Source organism: Nanorana parkeri, unplaced genomic scaffold, assembly GCF_000935625.1.
Source record: "Nanorana parkeri isolate BGI_ZX_2015 unplaced genomic scaffold, ASM93562v1 scaffold805, whole genome shotgun sequence".
Lineage (NCBI taxonomy): Eukaryota > Metazoa > Chordata > Amphibia > Anura > Dicroglossidae > Nanorana > Nanorana parkeri.
In genome coordinates this window covers 320889-343245 of record NW_017307073.1, presented here as the reverse complement: position 1 = coordinate 343245, position 22357 = coordinate 320889, and the positions used below count along the sequence as shown (strand labels likewise).

Below are 22357 nucleotides of genomic sequence, written 5' to 3'. Positions count from 1 at the left end.
TTTGGAGACATCAGGGGCCACATTTGAGGCCCCTATCCCATGTAAGTTGAAAACTACTGGTGTAGAGGTCGTGTCTCGCTGCACATCAGTAGAGGAAGTCTTAAAAGATATCAGAGTGTTTGTTCCCCGGCTCTTTTTGCTCAACATCTGATCATGTTTCCGTACTGTGACTTGCTTTCAATGGCCAGATCAGCGTGCGGTGTGCAGTGACCTCAGATGGGGTTGTGTGACAAGTCTTGTATTGGCACATCGCCTTCCTATAAACTCTTTTATCCTAACACTTTGTTATCAGGGAATTCTTTGGGGATCTTTTAGACCTACAACATCCTTAAACTCCAATCATAGGATACATTGAGCTGATGAATATAGAGTGCACTGTATACAGTTCTGCACATCATTTGCGTAGGTTCCTTCGGTCGTATATTGCTGAGCTCCTAGATAAGTGACATACAATTTCCCGCTGTGTATTTGGCTGCCAACAATTATGTGCAAAGGTCACGTTCTCCTTTCTGGAATAAGTCTAATTAGCGTATTTGCATTATCTTCTTCTTTCCTCGTTATACTGTTTAGTGACAGCAACCAGGGCTGGGAATGACAAGCAGAGATGTATTGAATGACAGGAAGCCACTGCGGTAATTGTCAGCATTAATGTTACACTAGTAGGTGTATTGGCAGCTGGTAATGATTCCTTATTAGATAATATATTTCTGTCTTCTTTCCCTGTGTGATTCCTTCTACGCCCTCACTAATGATGCTGAATTTGGGGTATTGTAAGTAAACATATATACAGGTAATGGAAGATAAAGGGTTAACAGTTAAAGCTAAATACACAGATCAAATATACACTATATTGCCAAAAGTATTGGGACACCCCTCCAAATCATTGGATTCAGGTGTTCCAATCACCTCCATTGCCACATGTGTATAAAATGCAGCACCTAGGCATGCAGACGCTTCTACAAACATTTGTGAAAGAATGAAACGCTCCCGGGAGCTCAGTGAATTCAAGCGTGGTGCCGTGATAGGTTGCCACATGTGCAATAAGTCCATCCGTGAAATTTCCTTGCTACTAAACATTCCACGGTCACCTGTTATTGGTATTATAACAAAGTGGAAGCAACTGGGAACAACATCAACTCAGCCACGAAGTGGTAGGCCACATAAAATGACAGAGCGGGGTCAGCGCATGGTGAAGCGCACAATGTGCAGAAGTCGCCAACTGTCTGCAGAGTCAATAGCTACAGACCTCCAAACTTCGTGTGGCCTTCAGATTGGCACAACAACAGTGCGTAGAGAGATTCATGGAATGGGTTTCCATGGCCGAGCAGCTGCATCCAAGCCTTACATCACCAAGTGCAATGCAAAGCGTCGGATGCCGTGGTGTAAAGCACGCCGCCACTGGACTCTAGAGAAGGGGAGACATGTTCTCTGGAGTGACGAATCACGCTTCTCTGTCTGGCAATCCGATGGACCTGTCTGGTCCAAGTTTGGTGGAGGGGGATTATGGTGTGGGGTTGTTTTTCAGGGGTTGGGCTTAGCCCCTTAGTCCCTATGTTCCAGTGAAGGGAACTCTTGAGGCATCAGCACTCCATGACATTTTGGACAATTTCATGCTCTCAACTTTGTGGGAACAGTTTGGGGATGGCCCCTTCCTGTTCCAACATGACTTCCATAAACACATGGATGGGGGAGTTTGGGGTGGAGGAACTTGACTAGCCTGCACAGAGCCCTGACCTCAACCCGATAGAACACCTTTGGGATGAATTAGAGCGGAGACTGCGAGCCCCGGCCTTCTCCTCCAACATCAGTACCTGACCTCACAAATGCGTTCTGGAAGAATGGTCCAACATTCCCATAGACTCACCCCTAATCCTTGTGGATGCCTTCCCAGAAGCTGTTATAGCTGCAAAGGGCAGGCCAACTCAATATTGAACCCTACGGACTAAGACTGGGATGCCATTAAAGTTCATGTGCGTGTAAAGGCCGGGCCAATACTTTTGGCAATATACGGTAGTGTATATAGACTTGGACGAATTTATCGGTACACTTACAGCTCATTCCTCCAGAAATGTGTTGACATTCAAAAAAATTGTCTCATGAACACCGGCATGCCTTTAGTATATCATAGAGTGAAGCGAAGAAAGTTTGAAAAGAGAGAAATTATTTCTTGTTCTATAAAGATATTCTAAAATGTCCCGGACAGATTTGTTGCTCCCCCTAGAAATGATTATAGATAATGGTATAGTAGTGATATTTCATTCTGTTTTCTGTAATTAATATTGCACACGTCTTGTGATCAGTCACTCTATTTAAATGGAGAAAAGTCGTCACTGATGTTTGGTATCATTGTGTGCATCACACTGAACATGGACCAGATAAAGGAAAGAAAGTCTGAGGAGAGTAGAAACAAAGCATAGACCAGCATGTCAAAGGTAAAGTTCTAAGACCAAGCAGCTTGATCTACAAATGTGAATATTATTAGGAAGTTTAAGGTCCGTCGGAATGTAGCCAACCCCCCCTGGATGTGCCCGCAAGAGGCAAATCGATTCCAGATTGAACAGAAGGATAGTGAGAATGGTAGACAAAGAGCCAACGAAAACTTCCAGAGATACAAGCTGAACTCCAAGGCCAATCTACATCAGAGTCTGATCACAACATCTGTCGCGTTTTGAGGGACCGTGGGCTCAATGGAAGAAGACACAGGAGCACTCCACTATTGAAATAAAAGCATAAAAAAACCAGGCTGGAATTTGCTAAAATGCATATTTGACATGCTACAGTGTTTCTGGGAGAATGTCCTTTGGACAGATGAGACAAAACTGGAGCCTTTTGGCAGGTTGCATGAGCTGTTAACAGATAAAGAAGTTCATCTTTCATAGAAAAGAACTCTATCTACTGTGAAACATGGAGGAGGCTCTGTTATGCATTGAGGCCACTTTTCTGCATCTGGCACGGGTTGCCTAGAATCTGTGCAGTGCATTAAAAAAAAATCTCCTGACTATTAAGAAATTCTGAAGTGAAACATACTGCCCAGTGTCAGTCCCAGATGCAGGTCATGGGTCCTCCAACAGGATAACGACCCAAAACACCCAACTAAAAGCAGCCAAGCATGGCTAAGAGCAAAACATTGGCCTATCCTAAAGTGGCCTTCTGTGAGCCCTGATCAGAATCTAGGGGTCTATTAGACCCCCTAATGTCACCTGTGCAGACCAATGAAGCTGATCAAGCGCAGATCTTGCTTGATTAGGGGCCAGGAAATGACATCACTGAACCCGGAAGTGACAAAGTCCTTGTCACTTTCAGGGTTCTTTGAATGGAGAGATCAGAGAGTGTATTATATTGTTTGTGTGCACTAAAATTTTATTTGAGTGTATTTCTTACTGAAATTATAGATTTGATAAAGAGTTGTGCAAGTTCAACTGCCACTATTTGCTTCTACAGGGTCTCTGCTTTCAGGAAATATGTAATGTTTTGGCGGTTTAAGTAACTTTTAGGTCTAAAATTTGCATTTTATCATGTGTGCACAAAATGGCGCTGGCAGTGAAAAGGTTAATTGTGTAGTATAGCTTTATTGCTTAATACAAAGCATGCTTTGACAAGTACTACTACTACTAGAAAACATTCTGAAAATTCCATACAAGTGACATTCTTTCTGCTGTGGACTTCAGAGATGGCAGTAGTGCGCCATTAATTGATCGGGGAATACCTGCGGCTGTGGCATTTAAAAGCGCTGGCGGGGTATTTCCATTGCCACCCACAGGGATATCATAGCGGTCCCTCAATCAGGTGTCAATTTTTAGTAAGTGAACTTAGTGGAGCAAAAACTGAACATTTCGGGAAGCCGGCAAGAAGAACAGCAATAGGACGAAAGGAATGAACCGCTGAGCACTTATTACCTCCAAGTTTTGCACCACTTGTGTTTATACCGATCGAGAACTCTGTGCGAGAAAGCAGATTGCACAATGTAGTATAGTGATGACGGGGAGCAGACTGAGGCCACAGACCCAGCCAGAAGTACTGAGGAGTTTCCTGGAATTGATCTGTGCTGGATTACATAGAAATAAGAGGAGTAAAGTGGATAGATGTCTTGGTACATTGAAGGCTTCATTGATTGGTTTCACTCCTTGCTTGGAGTTCAATGGGTCATTACCCAAAGATTGATATTCCTATTTATGGTAAATGCTGAAGACTTGCAGTGCCCCTGGGCTCAGTTATATCTGGAGTCATTTTAAAGTGTAAAGCTGCTTAGACACAGTGAGTTTCTTTTCTTGTTCAGCCCTGTGAAAATACAATAGACCAGCGGTGCGGTGGGGTGGGGGGGTATCGCCCCCCCCCGGTCTATTATTTTCTGATAAGATGTGCAGCTGTCAGAATACCCGAACACTGCTGCTGGTTGGCTTTGTGGACCTGGTAATGAGCAGGGATGTTCAAAACTGTTGTGCTTGTGGTAGGAATCTCAGGTGTGTCTGCAGTCTACATCTCAGGATAATCATCTATCCCAATTCACGGGTAATCATTCCATGTACAGCCACGGACCGATTTCAGCTGCTGTCATCCACTCCTTACCTTGAACGTGTATAGCAGCCGCATCTGTATGGACATTCCTGGGAATCTGCTGGTCCTTCATGCAGGCCCATGTGAATGGAGCCTAAAAGAAGATTGCAGCATTATCAGTATGTTCTTGTATTCTGTTACACCCCCTCCCCCCCCCTTTTTTTCCCCCCCCGCGATGGTGTGGGGGGGGGGGGGGGGGGGGTGTAAATCTAGGAAGTAAACAGGCGGCAAATACTTTGCGCTTTTTAAGTAGGTGAAATTCTATAATAATATCTTCTGAACATGTAATTTATTTCATCGTGCAAGTTTTCTAAATCGTTATTTTAAATATTCAGTCATTCCGAGCTTCATTGTGATGCTAGCTGAGGCAGGGGTTTTATAACGTATTTATACCTTCTGTATACCTTTTGGGTCAGTACCCGGACCGCTTTCTGTCATTGATGCCTCTTGTACAATCTTCTGAACCTGTCATTCTGTTTTCCAGGGCTTTCTATCTGGTCCCACAAGAAACATGTCGTTTAGTAAAGGATTTCGGATCTTCCATAAACTGGATCCACCGTTCAGCCTGATGGTAGAGGCGCGCTACAAGGAGGAATGTCTGATGTTTGAGTCCGGTGCAGTGGCAGTCCTCTGTAAGTTTTCCCTTATATACTATGTATGGATCTGGATTGCCTTGTTTGCCAGCAATATATTACGGTTGAAGTTTATGCTGCTTATATTTTGCCTTCCCTGGTGCCTTTTTCCACCCTCATCAACTTGCGAATTACATTTTCAAATAAAACCTTTCCACTAGGGATATACCGATACCAAGTACCGTACTCGGTACAAGTCCAAGTACAGATACTTATCCAGCTCCAAGACTAGACTAGAGAAAAACTCAAAAGTTAGGAGGCAGCTGTCATTTGTAAGGAGCACACGGAGCTCCTGGGATTTGTACATCTCTGTTTTAATGTATGATTTTGTTTTTATAAATATATAAAGTGATGCACCAATACCAGTTTTGAGAGTACAAGTGCTGACCTATACAAGTACTGATACATTTTTGTTTATTGTCATGTGACTGTTTTTCTAAAACAATACAGACTAATGATTTCAGGACAGTGGTGGAGAGCCTGAGCCAGGTCCCAGCTGCAACCGCTGCAACCCTGGTAGTTCTCATGAAAATGCCAAGTATCGGCACTGGTACTCGAAGTATAGGTGCATCCCTACTTTCCACTTTCATTGCATCCCTTATTTTAAGCAGGACGTCCCTGGGTCTCTATGCAATGCAGGCAGATCATGGCTAGTTGGAGGGGGCCGGCAGGGTGCTGTACATGGCTTTCTATGAACATTACAGCGCCCTGCCTATATGAAGCTGTCTTTAGATAGGATTGTTTGGTCCCAGTGCCCCGAGGGAAAGTACTTGTAGAACAGGGGTGAGCAACTCCAGCCCTCCAGCTGTGCTTTAACTACAAATCCCAACATGCCTTTGCCTCTGGGAGTCATACCTGTAGCTGTCAGTCTTGCAATGCCTAATGGGACTTGTAGTTCCACAACACCTGGAGGGCCGGTGTTGCCCACCCTCTGGGGTAGAATGTTCTATTAGCATGTACTGTCTGCTCAGCTGACCTTAGCAGTGTATAAGTAAAAAGGGGGCGGAGCTGCAAGCAGGACGCTGGTACCAGCTTATCGGGGATCATGGGGATCAGGCGCTTTCTAACATGCGGACACTTTTCTAGCTGGTTTGTTTCTTATTCCTGTGTGGTGTTTGGTGTTGCCGTGCTGCTGTGAAATGGGATTTCTAACTTCAGATGCACTTTTCGGTGCTCTTTAGAACTTTGGCTGTGTATTGCTGTACTGCCAGCATGTGCAGCACAGGAGCGTGGGCCTTAGGTTTGTGCTAAGGGACAGGACTAACGGTCCGTTCACACCAGACACAGTGCGTTCTGGCCAGATCGCATTGCGGTCGGCTCACTATTTTGTGGGGCGGGAGGGGGTGTGGTGGTCCATGGAAGTGAATGGCACCGTAGCCACACCCTCCGGCTGCAATGCAATGGGCCGCACAAGAAAGCAAGGCACATGAATGCCTGCGGTCCAGTCAGAAAAAATGCTGCAAGCGCTATTTTTTTCTGACCAGACCGGAGCGCAGGCATTGATGTTCCCTCGCAAGCGATTGCATTGCGGCCGGAGGGCGTTGCTATGGTGCCATTCACTTCAATCGACCGCCACGCTCCCTCCCGCCCCACAACAAAGTGAGCCGGCTGCAATGCGATCTGGTCAGAACTGTGTCTTGTGTGAACGGGCTCTAAAGCTCACTTGAACCTTCAGTTCCAATCCTGTAAATACAATCCAGGGCATCAAGACAGAAAGGTGTTCAAGGTTTTACAGTTCTTCCTTCTAAAGCAGCTACAGCCTGAGTAGAGATGCCAGTCCCCTGACAGCAGCTGCAAAGTTTGGGCATGTGCTGTGTGTGCATCATTCTTTCTGCCTTTTGGTAACCTCGGCTTAGCCATTCCTGGGGTTACGCAATGGCAAGAAGTGGAAGTCTATCATTTCCTCTTGTTGGCTGGTAATTCTATGGAAAGATCTTTGTGGTCATCAGCATTGCTGCTCATATGAAGATATGAAGTGTGATTACACTGATAACATTGTGCAAGGGGAAAAAACATGTCAGCCAGCACACGTTTTCAATCGAATTTCATTTTTAAGGCAGAACAGACGGCAACACATCTTTTATTCATTCTTCAAAAGTTACCTTTTGAAGTGTTGCACTTCACAGTCAAAGCGATAATAAAGTCCAAAATGTTTTTAAGCTATTTCAAATGCTGATGAAATCGCTTACAATGGAGGCTGCTTCTTGACGTTTTAGTTTCCTGCAGAATCAGCTGGTCCCCTGAGCACCGGCCCTGATAGCCTGTTTTAGGGTGGCTCCTTTCCCATGCAGGGTCCTATGGTGCCACCTGTGTGTGTGTGTGTCTTCACAAATGCATAGGAACAGGCAAACTATTCCCTACTCTCTGCTCCTCCTTCCCCCAAGCTAGTAGATGGATGGCTGCTGGGGATTGCTCTGTCCCTTTTTGATCTTGTACTGGACAGGGGGTTCAGGGAAGCCGAGTTGAGAGCGTTGGAACTGTTTAGAAACCCGATGACTGGTTCTTGGACCAAAATGTAAAGGAATCCTTTGCTGAGCAATGTATATTTGTTCCTAATGTATTATTGAAATAAGATTGAGAATTTAATACTACTTTAGTTGATACATTTGTATATGGCGGGAAGTACAGTTTTGCTATAGTTCCAGCATGCTGTGGTTATGAGAACTGCGGATTTCATACATAGAAGCCATACTTGTCCATTCAAGTATTGCCCATTCTTGTATTCTTTGTACCATTCAGGATTATGTGAATGGTGAGTGAAGAGAAGGGGCAGATAAATAAAGAATACAAGGAGTTCTGTGAATGGGGAGGGAAGTGAAGGGGCGGATAAATGAAGAATACAAGGAATTCTGTGAAAGGTGAGGGAAGTGAAGGGGCAGATAAATTAAGAATACAAGGAGTTCTGTTAATGGGGAGGGAAGAGAAGGGGCGGGTAAATAAAGCATACAAGGAGTTCTGTTAATGGATAAGGGGAAAGGGGGGCGTATACACAAAAGTATGGTTTATATGTAAGAGCCGCAGTTCTCGTAGCATGCCGGAACTATACTGATGGCTGCACTTTCCGGCATATACAGATGTATGAATTAACTGTGAAGATCTTTTATTTACAGTCATTACACCTGTGTGGAGTTCCGCTTTTATGAGACTATTTAGTATGTTTGCTGTGCCAAATTTTCATAAATACACAGCATTTCACCGTTCGATTTACAGCAGTAGAGTGCTGTGCCATGTTAACCATCGATGAATGCAGAAAGTTTGGAGTTGAGGTAATTGCGTTAACAAACAAAAAAATGGTCCTATAATATGACCTGGTATCAGCCTCTTGACCTTATGCAGCAGGGCTCAGACTTGGGGAGAGGGAAGCAGTACCAAGAGCCAAGCCGTTGTGCTTCAGTGCAAGGAGAAAGCAGTGTGACAGAGATATGAGCTCAATGGTCTGTTGCTTCTCCTTTTCGCTGTTCAGTCACAGGCTGGGGGAGGAACAAGACCTGTAGGTTTTCGCTAAACTACAGCAGAGAAAACTCAGGTCCCCTCCCCTGCTAGACAGGACTGTGCTGTATAACAGAGCTGTATAAATGTCAAGACTGGTTGGAACGTTGTCAGGTATCGTGTGTGTGTTTTTGGTCTTGTATTCATATGCGGTTTTCAGGATTGTATATTGCCTGAAGGACGGCGTCTTTGATACCCTTTTTATTGGCTCATTAAAACCCCCTCTCAGTTCTTTATTTCTGGATGGGAAATCTTCCTAATGGACAACAGTACAAACCTGACCGAGGCTCTGACCCTCGTCCGCTCCTCCACAATTAGGAAGGGTAAAGTTTTGGCCGGAGTTGGGCTTAATTGAATGAAGATCTGTATTCAGTCCTTGTATTTGTACAGTGCCTACTTCTTATCTGCTGATGCTCTGTATGGTCCATCATGGTTTGGACTGGTAGCAGTACATGAAGCCTGTGTAAGGACTTATAAAGAACTGGGAAGTTCAGCTGCTCGGAGTTGATTTGTATCCTTCGGGACATTCCCTGTTTTCTGCTCCTATTAAACAATTAAATAAAATGAACCCTGAGCATTTGAGCTTTCCTGGATGATTGTGCCGACCTCCTAGTGTACACAGTATATATGAGTATTAATAGACATATACATAAGTTTAAGTGTGTCTGCGGCTGGGAGTCCTCCAGAGAGACATTACAATAATATTTCCCGTGTAAGGTTTATGTAGTTACACACTCTCTTACATACCCAGCGGTCACAGAGGGGGACATCAGTCAGCCGAGATAGTCCAGAGATCACGGTGTGTAATGTAGAGCCCCCGGAGCTTCTACTGTCTGCCATGTTCTATTTGTGCCTCCTTAAAGTACAACTAAAGGCTCCTGGATGATAGTCTAAAAAAGTCCCAAATCCAGTTACCATGACAATTTTAAAGTAAATCTATTGCATATATAGACTGCTAAAGCCGACATAGGAAGTTAAAGGGAACCTGTCAAGAATAAAAGCGTGGATGTTGCCTTTTGCTGACTCGAGGGCTGTCGTCCTGGTGATTCCTTGGTTATGTAGTCATGCAGCATTTACAGGTAATAGCAGCCTGCAAGTATCTCCCTACACAGCTGGAGATCTCATTACTGGATCTTCAATAATATTACTGTGAGCCCGCGGCTGGATGTCGAGTGATCAGCGCTTCTTCTAATAGTGTAATCAGTGTTTGCTAGAACTAGGACTGCTCTTCTGGCTATTTCCCTATTAGAGGAGCTACACGTGTTTTTAGATGCACTGTATATGTGAAGGTGATCAGCTTCAAGTGGACCTGTCTTTATACATGTAGGAAAAAGCAACAGGTTCTCTTTGGTGAGCTGTTTGTACTTGGTGCGTTTTTGCTCCTCTACAGTTCCATTTACGGTTTCCAATGGATTTCTACATTCCATTGGCGAGCGTAAGCAATCAAACCCCTTGTGCCACCATCTCCTGTCCCTGCTGTTCTGCCTCTCAAACTTACTCAGACCCCAGATGCAACAGTGCCCATTTCAGGAAGGTAAGGAGAAGGGGGGTAATTTTGTGCGCTGGTACTAATCCCTGCACTCTTCAGTCCTTTCTACTGACCTTTAAACTCCGAGTTACTTACTACTAACCTCTGAACTTTGCTTTCCTTCAGACTGACCCCCTTCTTTCTACTTTACATACACCTGATCTTTGAACTGTGCATTACTTCTGACCCTGTACTCTGCTTTACTTACTCCTAACCCCTGCACTCTGGATTTATAATTTTGACGTTTGCATTATTATACACTGCTGGTCAAAAGTTTTAGACCTCCACCCCCCCATTTTTACAAATATCATTGGGTCCAGTGAATAATCTGAAATATTAGAAATAGGGATGCACCGATACCGATACCGGTATTTCGGTATCGAGTGCCGATAATTGTTTTGTTTTTTTTGGTACTCGCTGATGCCGAATACCGATAACGGAAGTCCTATTAAGGAAGCCAAGCGGCGTGTGTTGCCACCCGGCCTCCTGATTTGCAGGGAAGCCGTCCCCATGTTTCTCGTCGCTAGGTGACGAGAAAGCATGGAGCCGGCTTTCTGGCCAATCAGAAAACCGGGCGCCATGTAATGGCACGGCGCCCAGCTCCCTGATTGGCCGGGAAGCCGGCTCCATGCTCCCTTGTCATAAGGTGATAAGGAAGCATGAAGCTGGCTTGCTGGGCGCCGAATCATTACACTGCTTCCTGACCAATCAGGAAGCCGCTTTAAGAGTCGCTAGGTGACGAGAAGCTTCCTGATTGGTCAGGAAGCAGTGTAATGATTCGGCGCCCAGCAAGCCAGCTTCATGCTTCCTTATCACCTTATGACAAGGGAGCATGGAGCCGGCTTCCCCGCCAATCAGGAAGCCAGGCAGCAGGAAATGACTCGCTGCCTGGCTTCCTGATACCGGAAGTATCAGGTAGGCATTTAAACATTTGGGTGAGTCCGAGTACTCGCCCAAATACTTGGCATCGGCACTAATACTAGTATCGGTGTATCTCTAATTACAAAGGTAAGCAATAAACTGCCAGAGGTGGAAAAAGAAGTTTAGGTTAACAGAAACTGAAAAATAATGTACATTTCAGAGTTCTACAAAAATGCCCTATCAGGGAAGAAGTAAGGGCCTGTTCACATGATATCGGGTGCGGATCTGCAGACTGATGCAGTGCGTTTTTGCCGCGTTTTTGATGCGTTCCACTTGCTGGAGTGGGGCTGTTAGTATGTTAGCTGCAGTGCGTTTTTGACGCGTTTGCATTTCCTGACCGTGACCGGACAAAATGTGACATGCAGTATTTTTTCTGTCGTAAGCTAAACGGACTGCGCATGTGAGAACTGGAGCCCATAAAACACATAGGGATACATTGGATGCATTTTGAGTGCAGCCGCGTACGGAGCCGGTCAGCACACAAAACGGACGTCGTGTGAACAGGCCCGTAATGGGTTATCAATTCAGTTGTTCTGCAGCGATGTAAGTAAATTAAACCTTGAAAGTTTATGCCAACAATTCCTGCAGGTGTCCCAAATTTTTTGATTACTCGCAAGCCCTCTGTATAAAAAAAAAAAAACCTAGGTTTGAAACACCATGTTACTACACCCTCTTAAGGAATGTTTGCACAGTATTGTACTGCAGGAAGTACTATATTGCTCTCAAAACGGTGAGAAAAAGGCAATTGACAAAGGAATACAGACAGACCATTATAACCTGTTAAAGTGTAAGTCTTTCCTTTTTAGAGAAATTGCAAAGAAGGAAAAGATTTCAGTGAGTAGAGTTTCCTACACCATCAAAAGGCACTTGGAAACTGGAGGAAACTCTGACAGGAAGAGGTCTGGTAGACCCAAAGCCACAACAGAATCAAAAGACAAGTTTCTGAGAGTCAACAGCTTGCGTGACAGGCGGCTCACAGGACAACGGCTTCAAGCACAGCTTAACACTGATCAAAGTAAGCAAGTCTCAGTTTCAGCTATGAACAGAAGACTTCGAGCTGCAGGTTTGACATGCCGATTGGCAGTAAAAAAGCCATTGCTGGGATTGCAAAATTAGAAAGAGGCTTGCCTGGGCCATGAGGCACCACCAGTGGACTACTGAAGACGGGAAGAAGATCTTCTGGAGCGATTAGTGAAAATTGTGAGATCTTCGGTTCTTCACGTAGGGTTATTGTACGCCGTCGAGTAGGTGAAAGGATGGTTCCTTGGTGTGTGACAACAACTGTCAAACATGGACGAGGAATCGTGATATTCTGGGACTCTTTTTGCTGGACCCAAAATCGGCACTGGGGTGAGTGGCGCCCTGAACCAAAACTACTACCACAGCATTTTGCACCGCCATGCATTGCCTTCTGGTGTATACCTAGTTGGTCAGGGGTTCATCCTAAAGCAAGATAATGACCCAAAAAAATACCTCCAGGCTATCATAACTACATTAGAAGAAAGAACAAGACGGCAGCCTCCAAATCATGGAATGGCCAGCACAGTCTCCAGACGTAAACCCCATCAAGTTGGTTTGGGATGAACTGGACAGAAGGTTGAAAGCAAAGCAACCTACAAGCACAACACATTTGTGGGAAGGTCTGCAACAGTGTTGGGAAGAACTTTCCGAACAATATTTGATTTCCATTGTGGAAAGAATGCCATGAGTGTGTTCTGCCGTTGTATCTGCCAAAGGTGGCCACTTTGAGTCAAAACTTTAGATTGCTTTTGGTTTACAAAAACTATTCCATGATTTCTTTGGATGTCCAATTGTTTTTGTTCTATGCTTTATTCTCAGACAGTAAATGGCCAACATTTCAATAAAAACTGGAAAAATGGGGGTGTTATAAAACTTTTGACTTTGATTTTTCTAGGTTTCCTTTAAAACGTCCTTACTTTTTTGAATGGGTTATACTTAGAAAATAATTGTGCTGCACCCTGGTAATCTTTTGTTCTGTTCCATGTAGTTCAGGTAGGTCTCCACCTCTCCAGGATTGCCTTCCCCTGGCCCTAAGAAATTATTATACCCAGCTCTTTGGTAATGGGAGCATTTGCCTCACACTGCTTCCTCCTACTTGCTGGGCTTGGGAAGAGAATCTACAGCCTTGTGTAAGCTCCAGGTCGTGCTTCAGGGACCTGTCACCAGCCTAAAAAAGTAAAAGCGCAAAAAACCCACATTTCTGAAATGCTTACTTCCAGTGTTTTGTTTTTTTTTGCATAAATTATTTATGTTTTTAATTGACTTTGAGTGTGCACCTGAACTTGCTAGCAAATTTGACCTACTTCAGAAGAGTCCATTCCCTAACCCAGAAGATAGAGAAGGCTTGTTGCACTCCTTACCGGAAATCCCCGTAATTGGGGAAGGGTGCTCGGAATCATTGCGGATGGCGCCACCAGTTGCAAATTGTATCAGAAACGTCACCAGCACGCCAAAATACATAGCAATGATGCATGCTATGTATCGTGGCGTGGCCCCGAAAGAGTTTGTGTAATTGACATGAGTGCTTAATCCACAATTGATGATCCTTCAAGGATTTTGGTGTGCTGGTGACATTTCTGATACCATTCCCTAACCCAGGCCCCTCCCTTCTTGCACGTCATAGCCCTCTCCTCTTCTGGGAGTGTCAAATTGCTGGCCCAGCTCTTCTGCCCCCCACCTCCCTACATATACTTATATGTAGCAGCCAGGGGAGAGACAAGGGGAATACTTGAGTGACAGCTCTGAGTCTTCCGTGGCTGTTGACATCACATCCAGGATGGTGGCGCCCAGCAGCCAGTCTCGGAGCCTTAGGATGTGTACACAAGGGAGACTTTTACAGGTGAATGACATGAATATAATATGTTTAATACACATATAATCTAATGGGAATATAGTTGTTGAAATGAATAGCCTGGCACCAGGGTCTCTTTAAAGGCCTCGGGTAACCATAACAGAGCGGTTGTCTGGGTTGTAATTCATTTTGTATCTCATTACAGATTTATTTGAACAGTAACACACTCCTATCTATAACAATGCGTGTTTCTGCTTTGTTGAAGCATGGTGTAAAGTGGATGAGGATCCTTTTGCTGGAGAAATGTATAACCGGCTCTACTTTGTCAGCACTGTACAATAGTTATTCTTGTATGTGTAGTGTGCATGATAAAGGACTTCTATTTCATCCAGTGGAGAATGATTATATTGTGGCTGTTTTTTTGGGGGTTTTTTACGGATTATTCTTGGAGATTATTCATTGGTCACTGCTGCGTTATCACAATATTTACTTCTATGATTCTATTTTATATATACCGACTTGGAGCAGCTCCTTGTAATGTCTGTGGTGGTTTTTATTTCACTGTAGTCATTCAGCTTCCCAGATTTAAAGCGGACCTCCAATTACAAACTGAAGGTTTAATTTTTTTTTGCCCTGATATTTCCCTTTTACAATAGCAAAAGAGATTGAGGACACAAAGTCCTCAATCTCTGTTTCTGCAGCCCCTGTTATAAATGAACAGGAATCCTCTATACTGAGTGTTCCTGATCATTCATGCATTGTGTACATAGCAACTAATACTATATCCACAATCATGAATGAATAGGAAGTGATGTAGATCACTTCCTATTCATTCATAACTGTAAAATAACTGGACAAAAGATTTACTATGTACCAAACATTCAGTGATCACTGATTGCTGACTGCTTCTACTGCTCTCCATCCTAGAAAATGTCACTGCCAGCGTGATTGGCTGTGTTGGGCGACTCCGTGACCTCCCTGCAATCCGCGCGGTTTTGCGCACTATTGCAGCATGGTCACGGTGTGAACCTAGCCTTAGTCCCGTACTCCTCTCCACTCCGCATTCAGTTTGGTTGATTTACTCTAAGCTCACATCACCTTTTTAAAAAAAAAAAAGCAATAGTAAAAAAAACCCGCTCATCGTGCAGTAAGAACAGAAGAACATTTATTTAGAATAGATCCGCTCTACTCACACGAGGTATGTTTAAAATTAGCTGGCAAACAGAAAATAAAAACGATCCTCTCCCGGAGCGCTCTATTTGTAACTTGTCTCGTGCTTGAACCACACTGCTCATATCTGATTTCCCTGCGTCCTATGACATGTCCTCTTTAAGGCTCCTAAATAGTACTTTCCGGTGCATTTACTGGCAGAAACGTCTTAAATTGAAGAATGTTTAACAGCAAATCGTTTACTTTCCGATGTAATTGATTATGATGGAATTACATACATAAGATAGAGTCTTAAGACTTCTATGACTGAATGTTACAAATGTCCTGTTTATGTGAGGCCACGTAGCATTTAGGTTTTGTGATGGTTTAATGAAACATAGTAGAACTGCTTTAAAAAAAAAAAAAAAGAAAACTTGCTTGTTATTAATAGAAGTAATGGACTTCTTTAGAGTTGAAGTTTTCTTGAAGAAACTTTTCCTGCTTCGGCAATGATTTTTGTTTCTGTTGTCAGGGCGGGCAGAAATGGCTTTGTCAGATCCCAAGAGACGATTGTTTTATTCATTTATGTAGCACTGATTAATATCCGCCGTTCCCTGTGTGCACCCAGCGGACATAAGCCCAGGGCATTGAAACTGAGCCTGGTTCTGGTGTAGAATAAGGGACATGTCTCAACCCTCACATGCATTACAACATAGAACAAAGGGAAACAAACACTATTTAGTCCTATTTTGGATGTCTAGATTGTTTTAGTCGACTAATTATCATAAGATTTTAGTGGACTAAAATCTACAGTAGTTTTAGTCTGTTAAAATCTAGTGGGTTTAGTTAAAGAGTAATTAAGAATTTCTCTAGAATTTCCAATCTCATTATATACTCCTGGAGTAAATCTCTGTTAACCAGTTTATTATTTCTGGTATTAAGGTTTGCACATGCACTACAGACACAGATTTCAATGTTGTGATATATAACATGTCTTTATCTTCAAATTAGATTTGAAGAAGAACTGAGGTGAGTGAAAATCACTCATCCTCCTAGTTCGAGTCGACGTGTGACAATGAAACTGTCACACGTCGGCTCAATAGATCGGGAAGTGAGTGAACACATACCGACGCTCGCTCACTTCTCGATCATCTCCCTGCAGAGAGCCGTGACTGTCAATCACGGCTCCCTGCAGGGATTCCCCCCTCCCCTCTCTGATGCCCCAGCGTTGTCTTGAGGAACGGACGAGAGATGGGGCAGGCACAGCTGGCTCTGCCTCTAGATAGGCAGACCAAGTTGTCACTCACGCAGCTGGGTGGATCTGGACAGTATTGTTGGGATCCGTCCCGTCTGCGGCACTCTCAGTATATCGCGGGCAATAGCCTGCGATATACTGAGCTTTGGGTCACAGGAGGACGCTAGTGTATATCCTCCTGTGACCCTTAAGAGAACTATGGGGAAAAACACTTACCCCATAGTTCTTTTCAACCAAGTCTTAAAAAGAAACAATACTATTTATTGAGTATTTCCAACAAAGGACCAGTCATTAGATCTGCATTGATTATAACAACTTGCATATGACGTTCTTCATTCTTTCAAGCAGAAGTGCAACTCTAAAATATTAAAATTAAAAACCTATATTGACTGTAATGCTACTGCACATATTACCTACCGTGTTTCCCCGAAAATAAGACACTGTCTTATATTTGTTTGACTCAAAAAAACACACTCGGTCTTATTTTCGGGGTAGGGTTATTTTTTAAATGTACAACAATCCAAAGTTAACGCAAATCCAAATTAAATAATCCAAAATTGCAAAGTTAACAATAGGGTGATCAGGGCAATCAGGGGTGCCGTACCTTTTACAAGAGTAATTTGGTAACCAATCGCTGGCCAGAATGAGTGAAACGCGCTTTCACTATCGATTCTTCACAGGCGGAGTGAATTTGGTATCACTCCGCCTGTGACAGGAGCCGGCGCTATAGAGGAGGCATCAGCTTATGCGGCTCTGCTCCCTCCGCTGCCAAAAATAGTGCAGGGAGCAGTTCGGAAGGGGGCTGGTTCGGATTAAGCGCGGTCACCTGAACGGTCCCCATAGCAATGTATGGGATGGTTCATGTCGGCAGAACCGTCCCGGGGTAAACGGTGCCTTAAAGTAGAAGTATGGCCTCTCATTAAAAAATATTTGTTGCAGCCCTTATGTTGCAGCCCTTAATTCTAAGATGTTGCAGGGGGTGTGGCTATCGGCATTGTCACAAGCCTGTAGATTGTCAGTACCTGGCCACACCTAGCCCTGCCCACTGCTTTCTAGATTGACAGCACTGCCTCAATGCTGTGGGAGGGTTGCTGAAACCCTCCCACCGTGAGCTGCAGTGTCTGGAAAGGGGGAAAGTGTGAGACGCAAATGAAGGCTTTAGTTCAGTCGGGGATGTTTTAGGAGGTTTTGCTTTATGAAGTGTGGGTATGTCATGCTAACTGGTTTTATTACTTGTTTAGACTGTCATACAGGAGCCTTTCGTTGAACTTTAATTATGCGTGCAAGGCACATATTTTTAGATGGTTGTGTTAATGGGTTCTTTTAAAAAGGTTTTGTATTCATTTTTTTTTTTTTCCCCATAATTTTTTTTTTAATTCTTATTTATCTTGTTTCTTGATTAGAGATATGCTTCCTAGCCTGTACTATAGGGAGCCAGTCTACTTGTTCAGGTCAATAGGTTCCTCCAAACTAGGACTGGTCATAGATAACCTTGCTTGCATAAAATCACAAACCCAACCATAATTGAGCAACTCCCTTCAGGCATGATTTAAGGTTTGTAATCCTTGGGAGGATAAGCAGCTCTGTTGGCCATGTAATTTTGATTAATATGGTTGCATCTTTCTTTCCACAAGTGCTGGTGATGGTCCTCAGAATGGCCAGTGGCTTAAAGTGACATTAAAGTAAAAAAAAAAATGTGTGTTTTTTTAAATGTTTTTGCATATAGCTCTTGCTTGCTGTAGATATATGCAAAAACACACGAGGGTTTGATAACCCTTTAAGCCCTCGTGCAGTTGTGGAATCGTCTTTGGCTGCCAGAGTGTTTAAATGGCCTTCTTACTACGCAATGCAGAAAATGTGCCATCAGATTATTATTGGGATGATGGTTTAGGCAACACAGTGGCTTTGAGCAAGCACTTACGAGGTTCCTGTTGGTGAAAATGGGTGAAGCGGCTTGGTGCAGTACAAATAAGACAACTTGTTGGTATATAAAGCCTAACTGAACCTCTAGTTTAAATCCACAACATACAATCCAGATGGATCAAAGCAAAGATTATTAATGTTTTACAGTTCATTACATTTCCAAAGCAGCCACAGCATGAGTAGAAGAGCCTGTGTCCTTGCATCAGTTGCAGAGGGGAGAATCTTGCTCTCTGTGAGGAAGTAGTGGCCTCATTGCAGAGCTCCCCTGCTAAAGATGGAGCCCTCCTATCAGCAAAGCTCATGCTCCCTGCTGATTGGAGACCTCTGGTTCTGACTCAGCAAGGGTTTTGTTGGACCACTGCTTCCTCACAGACAGCATGCTGGCAGGGGACAGGCTTTTCTACTCGGCTGTAGCAATTTTTTATATAAAATGAACTGCGAGGCATTGAACACATTTTGTTTTGACACAACTGGCATGCATGTTGCTGATTTTAAATTGAAAGTTCATTTGGGCTTTAAATACCTTTTTTCTTTTTTTTTTTTTGCAGTTGTACCTAATGCCGATAGTCTTTTGATGTTAGGATTTTCATTCGTGGGACGCCTGCAGCCAAAGTTGTCATTCTCTTAATCCTCGGCAGCATAATTCTCTGATGTCACTCTGGGTGAACTTTATTGCCTCCGGACTGGTTTGCAGCCTTGGAATCTGAGAATTGCAGACACATTGCCATGAGAGCAGACCTTCCCAAAAAGAAATATGGGGGTTGCCGCTGCTTGCGTCCCTTTTGAATATGCTGACTTGCCGACATTGATTCTTTTTCAATCACAGACCTGGAGCATGTATGCAGATTATGAAAGTCTGAAGTCCTTATCGGAATACCCGTTTTGTATTACTGATTCAGAATATTAAAGCAAGCGGGTCAGCATGACAGCCAGGAAGCTAGCATTTTCAGGGACGACTGCCACCACGTTTCTTTTTGAGGAAAGGTTTCCCATCAAGCAGCAGGCACACAGGCTGACTGATTCATGCAGCCCCACGCGGTTCGCCCACACAGCTTGGGCTGCTGACTGCAACCTGCGTTCTGTGTGTTGACAATTTCCATTTGCTTGGATTTACATTGCTGATTGGTTTTATGGGAAATCGGGCCACTGCGTTCTCTCCAGATGTATAAACATTGTAGCAGTAAGGCTCATTACACATATCTGCTTATATAATTCTAAATGGAAACGAATGGAGCGTATGGCAATTAAAATGCCATTCCAATCGCCAGCTGATTCCCCATCGGAGGGAACACACCGTAAATTCAATGAGTCATAAGATGCCAAGCAGAGCCGATCTTCAACCAGCCGGGCTCTTCCTCTCCTGTCAAATCTTATTACAGTGCACAGAGTTGTGCTTGCTACTGAACATTTCACAACTCCCTACGTGTGGATCTGGAACATTCATATTAAAAAAAGACACAATTTGTAAATTTGCAGCAATCCTTTTTTTGGGGGGGTGGGAGGGGGGCGAAATTATGATGGGGGTCTTCACAATTGTGCACAAATCAGAGTTTTTGTTTCTCCGGATGTGACAACCAACTGAGCTGACCAGGACCCAGAAAACAAAGTAAATCTGAACTCCAGACAGATATCGGTCATCAAATTCTGCAGCTTTGTAATCATTATATTGTAATCGGATATATCATTAAAATGAAAAGAAAACTGAATTTGACTTGGTATTGGCCTCTTGAAGTGTGCACAGCAGAGCTCAGAGGGGGGCGGGAGAAGCAGCACATGTAGCCAATCAGCTGTGCTAGAGTGAAAGTAGCCATAATGATTGGAGGAGAGAGTGGTGTGACAGAAGAACTCATCAGTCTTCCCCTCTCCTTTTACTGTCCAGTCACAGGGTGGAAGTTGTGTGGAGAACTGTAACTGAAGGTGTAAGCAGGAAAAGATCAGAGCCCCTCAGTTTCCCTCACCTCACTCAGTGTCACTCACAAATGTACTGGTCTATGAATCATCATCTCTTAGGCCTGGTTCACACCTGTACGTTTTTGTAGCGCGTTCAACGCTCTACGAACGCTCTACAAAACGCTCAAACATGAAAATCCCATTGTTTTCTATGGGTATGGTTCACACCTTGCCGTATTTCAGCCCGTCTGAACGCGCTACAAAACGGCCTACGCCTGAAAAGGTACATGAGCTTCTTTGCGGCGTTTTTTGTTGCGCGTTTCCATTGGGATACAGCCAAGCAGCCCTCGGAAACGCGCGTTTGTCGTGTGTTTTTTTTTACCGCGACAAACGCGCATATTCGATACGCCTAGGTGTGAACAAAGCCTTAAACTCATAACCAACTTGATCTGCTTCTCCTGCAGCTCCCGCTACCTGAAAACATGTTAAACCACTTTCCAGGGGGCATTACATTTTTAGATGCATGGGCAATGCACATTTGTTCAAATTGTTATCGTCTTTTAGGCCTCATACACACAACGTAGAGTTGGGCCGTACAAATCCGTGTGGCATGCACGGTTGTATCGGGCTGCTCCCGGGAGGGACAGGTGCTGCTCGTGATTGCACACACCAGCCTGTTCTTCCCTATGGGAGTATGTGGCCGTACGCTCACCCGAGCTGCACATCTGATGGGTCCAGGTGTCCATACTCGGACGGAGACGGGATGGATGTGCAGTTCGAGTGTGCGTATGACCACGTAGGGCCACGTTCTCCCATAGGGAAGAACAGGCTGCTGCTTACAATCACACGTAGCACCTGACACTCCCAGGAACGCCGCGCGGATCTGTACGGCCCGACTCTACGCTGTGTGAATGAGGCCTTTAAAGCGAATCAGTGGCCAGACTATGAAAATTGAAGTATTTACATATTCTTAAAGGGTAATTCCACTATAAAAAAAATAAAAAATCAGTTGGTGTGCAGAACGCCCCGAGACATGTCCCTTCCTGCTTCTGTGATTGGCTGACTGATTTCCCAGAAGTCTGCACTAAGGTGCAAGTAAAATTTCAGACATCCATAGCAAGAGGAATGTAATATTCAGAGAGCTATTCCCTAAGGGTTAATTTCTACTAAAGGGATACAGACACTGCAACTTTCCTCAATACAACACAGAAAGTCCACCAGCAGATTCTAATGAACCCAGACTCTCTCATTCAGGAAACAATGTATTTCTTCAGAACAGCAACAGGTATGAAAATTCTTGCAGTGTACACAGATCACCCAGAGAGGATTAGGGGATTTACCCCCCCCCCCCCAACACAAGAAATCCTCAAAAGTATTTGTTTAATTTTAGATGTGTCTGTGTAGTCGGAGCCTCTGCTATCTTCTCGGTACAATTTCAAAGTGACATCAAACTCAGTCTGCCCATAGAAAGACCATAGAACAGACCAGGGCCGGCCTTAGGCCTTTAGGCGCCCTGTGCCAGAAAGCTTTACAGCGCCCCTCAGTAACCACACCCATTTTTTTCCCCCAATTTGTGAACCCCCAAATATATACATTAAAAAGTATGCTAAAAATAAAGCTTTTATTCAAAGGTATTAAACTTGTAGGCACAATGTAAGTATTCTTATTAAAACAGAAGGTAAACAAATGTCAAACTAAAATAGTCTATACAAATAAAGTGTTTTTCAAGTAAGTGTATCTAGGAAAGTAAAAATAAAAAGCAGAACACAAAACCCGGACTACATGTAGAATGTATGAATTACTATATGTCCGAATATACGAAAAATGTATTCAGGCGCATAATAATTTGTTTGAGTGTGCAGCGGCCATGTTGGCCACCGGCGCGTTCTGCGAATACGTGCCACCATCTTGGAGGCAGGGAGCATGATGTCACGACGCCATGCATGCGTGGCGTCGGGTAACGTGACACGCCGATATAGGCGCCGCCATCTTGGTGTATTCCTAGCTATACACCAAGATGGTGGCAGCGCTCCCTCCTGCGCCCCCCGCCGCAGGCTTCAGCGGACAGTTTCGGCCGCACAGCTCGAACACCCCAAAGGCCGGCCCTGGAACAGACTGAGCTTCCCCTCATTAATATACTTCTAGATATTTAACCCTTTGTTTAAATCCAGTTTACAGCTGATGAGATCTGCCTGCTCGGTACA

At 44.1% G+C, this 22357-nt stretch overlaps 1 protein-coding gene across 1 annotated transcript in view; it reads left to right on the top strand.

Annotated features, from left to right (window-relative positions):
• Window positions 1–22357, top strand: part of SYNJ1 (synaptojanin 1) — a 97280-nt gene that overhangs the window by 4134 nt on the left and 70789 nt on the right. Inside the window, exon 2 of the mRNA XM_018565007.1 lies at window positions 5039–5186. Within this exon, the coding sequence (XP_018420509.1) occupies window positions 5066–5186 (121 nt within the window). The 5' untranslated portion in view covers window positions 5039–5065. The remainder of the gene's footprint in view (window positions 1–5038; window positions 5187–22357) is intronic.